Source organism: Ixodes scapularis, unplaced genomic scaffold (genome assembly GCF_016920785.2).
Source record: "Ixodes scapularis isolate PalLabHiFi unplaced genomic scaffold, ASM1692078v2 PGA_scaffold9__187_contigs__length_104089568, whole genome shotgun sequence".
NCBI lineage: Eukaryota > Metazoa > Arthropoda > Arachnida > Ixodida > Ixodidae > Ixodes > Ixodes scapularis.
This window is the reverse complement of record NW_024609884.1, coordinates 38,011,420-38,016,499: the sequence shown is the minus strand read 5'-3', so window position 1 is coordinate 38,016,499 and position 5,080 is coordinate 38,011,420. Positions and strand designations below refer to the sequence as shown.

General features: G+C 45.2%; 1 protein-coding gene across 1 annotated transcript; it reads right to left on the bottom strand.

The window, feature by feature from the left end:
- Nucleotides 1–3,200: 3,200 nt before the first annotated feature.
- Nucleotides 3,201–3,680, bottom strand: LOC120844916. The gene has a single exon (XM_040216931.1). The coding sequence runs from the start codon at nt 3,678–3,680 to the stop codon at nt 3,201–3,203; it is 480 nt and encodes a 159-aa protein (XP_040072865.1).
- Between the last annotated feature and the right edge of the window lie 1,400 nt (nt 3,681–5,080).

Genomic DNA, 5,080 nt, shown 5'->3' with positions numbered 1-5,080 from the left:
GATTGTAGCGCTTTTAACGTAGGCGTTTGGACGAAATGCCCTTAGACGGCGCTGCTGCGATGTGCGGTGACGGGCTTGGAATGGAGGCCGCTATAATCTCAGTATTTATTGCTCGTGGTAAGGAAACTGACAATAGTATAGTCGCTGAGAGAGTGAGAACGGCAGGATGCGTCTTTCGAACGCCCGACCTCCAGCACGCGGTCCATGCCTTCGGCTGTGCTTTGGCTGCGCACGCGCACTCGAGGAGCACGAGATGTCGAAGCGTTGTCAAAGGTATACGAAGCTCGCACTGGAGGCGGAACAACTAAAGCTGGAGCTCCTCCCTGCCGTTCTCACCTTGTCAGTGGCTATGGTGTAATGCTCGTAATTAAGGTATGGTTGTGAGCAGGGATGGGCAAAATACATGCAAATATGTATCGAAATACAAATACAAAATACTTCGTCAAAAATGTATTTAATTACAAATCTAATTACAATTCCAAAAAAGTATTTAAATACAAGATACAAATACAACCAAATGTATTTGGTCTCCTCCAAATACTTTTCCAAATACATTCCTCAAAATCTGCGTCAGCGACTTCAGGGCACCTGCAACGGGTTTCTGGGTATCTCATTGTAATTTTGCATCGCACACTCGGGAGTTAGTGTGCGAGGCTCTAGTAACGTAATAGAAATATAATCACAAAAAAATGTAATCAGCTTGGACGTAATAGGTGAAAAAAGTACAGAGCTTCAAGCAGCTTCTTTTGTCGATTACGTTTTGGTATATACCAACAAAGAACCGAGACGACCAAGACGCGCAGCACTAGCTAGAGAATTTTTTATTGTTGCAACTCGCACCAGTTACAAAAATCTGGACGACCCGCGGCATTCAGAATGTTCCGGGCAAAAGTAGGGAGGGAAATCAGGTTGGAAAGCATCACAAGTTGTCACAGGCACTTAGCCAGTCTGCCTGTGAACGTCGATTTCGTCACTATTCTTGCCCTGGACTAGCACCGTAATCACAAAGTCACAAAACGCTTGTGCTTGGTTGAGAGACACTGCATTCGGCGCAGGACGTAGTTTTCTTCCTGCTCTGGACAGTGACACTAAATTTGAGGGATGTATTTTCGCCCACAAAATTGTATTTAATTACAATTGTATTTGAAATACCCACGTTTTAGTATTTAAATACACACGTCAAATGCATGACCCAATTTGTAATCAAATACAAATGCAAAATACATAAAGTATTTGAAATACTTGTATTTGAAATACTGCCCGCCCCTGGTTGTGAGATATAACAAACAAGTAAGCAGAAATGACAAGTGTCAACACATAAGTTGCTTTACCAGGCTATTCATACAAGGAGGTGACACTTTCTCGGCTGTCAGTGCGAGGCACGACAAGGAGTGTCATGACTCTAAACAAAAGGCGCTAACTGATAGTTGAAGCACCCCATACTCGTTTTCACCTTAAGAACCGAAGTAAAACAAGTACGGCCGGTGGCGGACTGTTCTGGGTTTCCACCAATGAAATGGCGCGATAATGCGTAGACTTCACCACTCTCCGTCGGGAGGTGGTGGGATCCACAATTAGAGACCGAAACCAAACCGAATTCAGCACTGCAGCATCCTCTAGTTGCAAAAAGCGAGAACATACCTCGTTAAATAGCGTTTGGTTCTGATAAACGTGCTTATATATGCACAATTTTGCATCGCTTCTTTAAACTGTTTTCAATAAACATATATTTTTATATCTAACATTGGTTTTACCGTCGGCTTTCTAAAATCATCATGAAAAAAATCAATGTCTGCCAGTTTTACCGTATCAACAGTTTTTAACGGCAACCATGAAGCGCTAAAGCAAAAAGATCAGCTGACATCATCGACATTGCCGCAAACTTGATGAACTGGGATTGAACAGATCTGCTACCAGCCACGAACGTAAGTTTGCATAGTTTATTTTGTCCTAATATACCTTTGTTTACGTTATTGCGTTGACGTTCACGTGTATGTATTGAGTGGGCAATAGGTTTTCTTGTGTGTCGCGGTGAATTTCAATTTTTAGTCTTTAATTCTGTTCTCTTAAGTTCTGTGGTGTGGGGATGGTGGTACAAATCCTGATTATAAGCAGAAACAGTGTGGTTGATGTGAGATACGTTCTTCCAGGACCCCATCAAAGCTTCTGCTTGTTGCCCGAGTGTCCTTGTGTGTGGATGGCGGTAAGAATCCCGATTATAATCCGAAACAACATGGTGGATGTGAGATACGTTTATTGCCAGAGCGACCCTCAAGACATCTGGATGGCAGTTTGTTTGTTTGTGTGATTGTTTATTTTATTTTTGACACAATTGTCAAGGGGGTTTGGAAAAAAAGCGAATACAATCAGCTGACTGGGTCTCAACCCCTGTAACAACACTCAACAGCAGGGCACAAATCGAGATACAGAAAGTGAGTTTACTTTCCCACAAACAGTCTGGAGAACTCTTCACTGCAATAACGAAGCTATCTCAATGAAAGACTGGGCTGAACATAATGATTAGACCTCAAAATGAAGTGGAAGCGACACTGAATACGCATAAGGTAAGCAAATGAAATGTTACGCTCAGGGTCACAACGCAGAACAATGGTCCACTTTCGGCATGCTCGCTCAGGGTCACACTACGTTTTCTTTCCTGAATGAAAACGACCCTTAAAGTGTTATTGTATGCATATATGTTTAGAAAGCGAAAAGCCAAAGTGGCGCCTTACACCTCTGCTGTAGATGGGTAAATTAGCGAGTGCAGTACAACTGTAAACTTTTTTTTTTTGTAGGGTGAATCTTTGTACTGGCTATTCACGGTGCAGTGGAATACATACAGCTGATTTCAAAGACCTCGAGAAGCCATGAACAAGGCTATTACGTAATGAAAGGTAGAATCACGACAACCACATGAAACTGCAGGTTGGGCGTGTATGAAGTCGGGAATCCGATTTGGCAGTATGTGAATGGTCCTTAAAAGGACCGCTCTGTGTTCTGGGGTATGACAAACAAGGTTCTAGCCACTTTCAGGAGGGAACATGTCCTAGGCGGACATTAGTTCACGGTCAATTCCATTCTAAAGGCTGAACACCGAAGATCTCTTCACCCTCGTCCTCGTCGTCAGCTTCGTCGTCGTCTCCACTCTCCTCCTAGTTGTCGCTTGCATCGAGGGGTATGATGACTGGCTCGAGGTTCGACTATGGGAAATCACATTCTCCAAACTTCGCCTCCATTGTTTTCACATGCTCTACACATTCATGCCAATAAGCAGCTGTTGCGTTGTCCACTGCTTCCCTCAAGAGCCGCTCAGCGTCATTGGGCTTGAATGTGATGTTCTTGGAGGCGACCTCTTGCTTGACTCGTGCCCATATCAACTCTATGGAATTTAGTTCGCAATGGTACGGTGGGAGCCTCAACACTGTGTGTTTGGCGTCCGTAGCCATGACGTCAACTTTGTACTTTGTGTAGCGATTCTTCACCGTTGCCACAATGCTCAAAAAGCCTTCTTTCTTTATTGTGGCAGTCCAGTCTAGGTTTTTGGAACAGAGCCACTGCTGGATCTCGCCCTTCTTTGTTGCAGTTGTGGGAACAGCTTCAGCCTTTCTGCTGTGGTACGGCGCATTGTCTATAACAATTACGCTGTTAGGCTTGATGTGGTCCAGCAGATAAGAAACCATGCTTCAAACCTGTTCGAGTTCATTTCATCGTCGTAGTCCCCCTTTTTCTTCTTACGGAACACGTCCAGGCAGCCGGACACGAAGCCAGTGTCACTACCTGCGTGGGTGACAATCACTCTTTCACCTTTTCCAGAAGGAGCCTTTAGCCCGGTCGTCAGTCCAGACATGAAGGCTTGCCTTGCTGACTTAATGGTGCTGTTAGTCCACACGTTGTCAACTGTGAGGCCGGCGTTCACCCAAGTCTCGTCCTGGAAGTAGATCTTGCGGTTCTGGGATCTGTGCTCTCCGATTGCCCTCAAATACCGCCACCTCCCCTCGACGATGTCCTCTCTCTCTCAATTAGGAAGGAGTTGCGATTCCGTTTCTGTTTCTCGAAACCCATGTCCTTGAGCAGGCGATACAGAGTAGTCCCGCAACAGCATGGCAGCACGTCGTCTTCTTGGAGACGAGCGGCGATTTTCTTCAACGTTGGGATCTCCCCCCGACGGAAGAAATTGTGCAGGCAGCTTCTCACGGCCGTCAACGTGCACGCGTCGTGATTTGAAATCCTCTTCTTTTTCTCAGCGAATTTCGGGCGCTTCTTTGAAGGAGATTTCACAGCTCCGTTGGCACGTTTGAAGCCACGCTTGATCTCGTAGACCGAGCTAACACTGATCCCCGTTGCGGCGGCAGTCAGGTTGACGACTTCCACCACATTTTTTTCTTGGTGCTGCCGCCTCATCCAAGAATAAACGTTCAAAACACACTGCCTTGTCTGGCTCGATAGGACATTTCGACTTGCGTGACGTTTGTAGTACACCCGAGGGGAAACGTCTTCAGGAAAGAGTGCTGACAACACGGACCGATCAGCCCAAGTTATTGCAGTCGCCATTTTGGAAGGCGAGCGACAGTGGCTGGCCGTCTGGCTACGAACATCGATTCTCAGAACGTGTGAGGCGTTGAATTACGTGAATACACGCGTACTATGGACGTATATTATTTATCCTATTGAGAATAACAAAGTTATCTAAGCTTAAATAACGCTAGCTTCCCAGAGAGCAAACTTTTATAGGAACTACTTTGCAGAACAGAATGATATGTGCGATGGCATGCGACCAATAAGCATGTGACGAGAGGGACACACCCACTTTTTTCTTAAGATGAAAACGGATATTGTGTGAGCGTTTTATTGGCAGGAACGTCTCGTCGTTCCATTCTTTTGAGCGGCCAGGAGACTGGAGCAAAAACTACAAGCCTCCTTAGGTGACTAGCAGTCCGCACTCGTGGCAAGAATTTATTGTTACTTATTAACTGCTGTAATTATTTTAAATATCCCAGCAAACAACTATATAGATAAGACCCTAACGAGTCTGTATGATGCTCACTGAAGAAAGCACCACAGTTTCAATGTGAAAACCTCC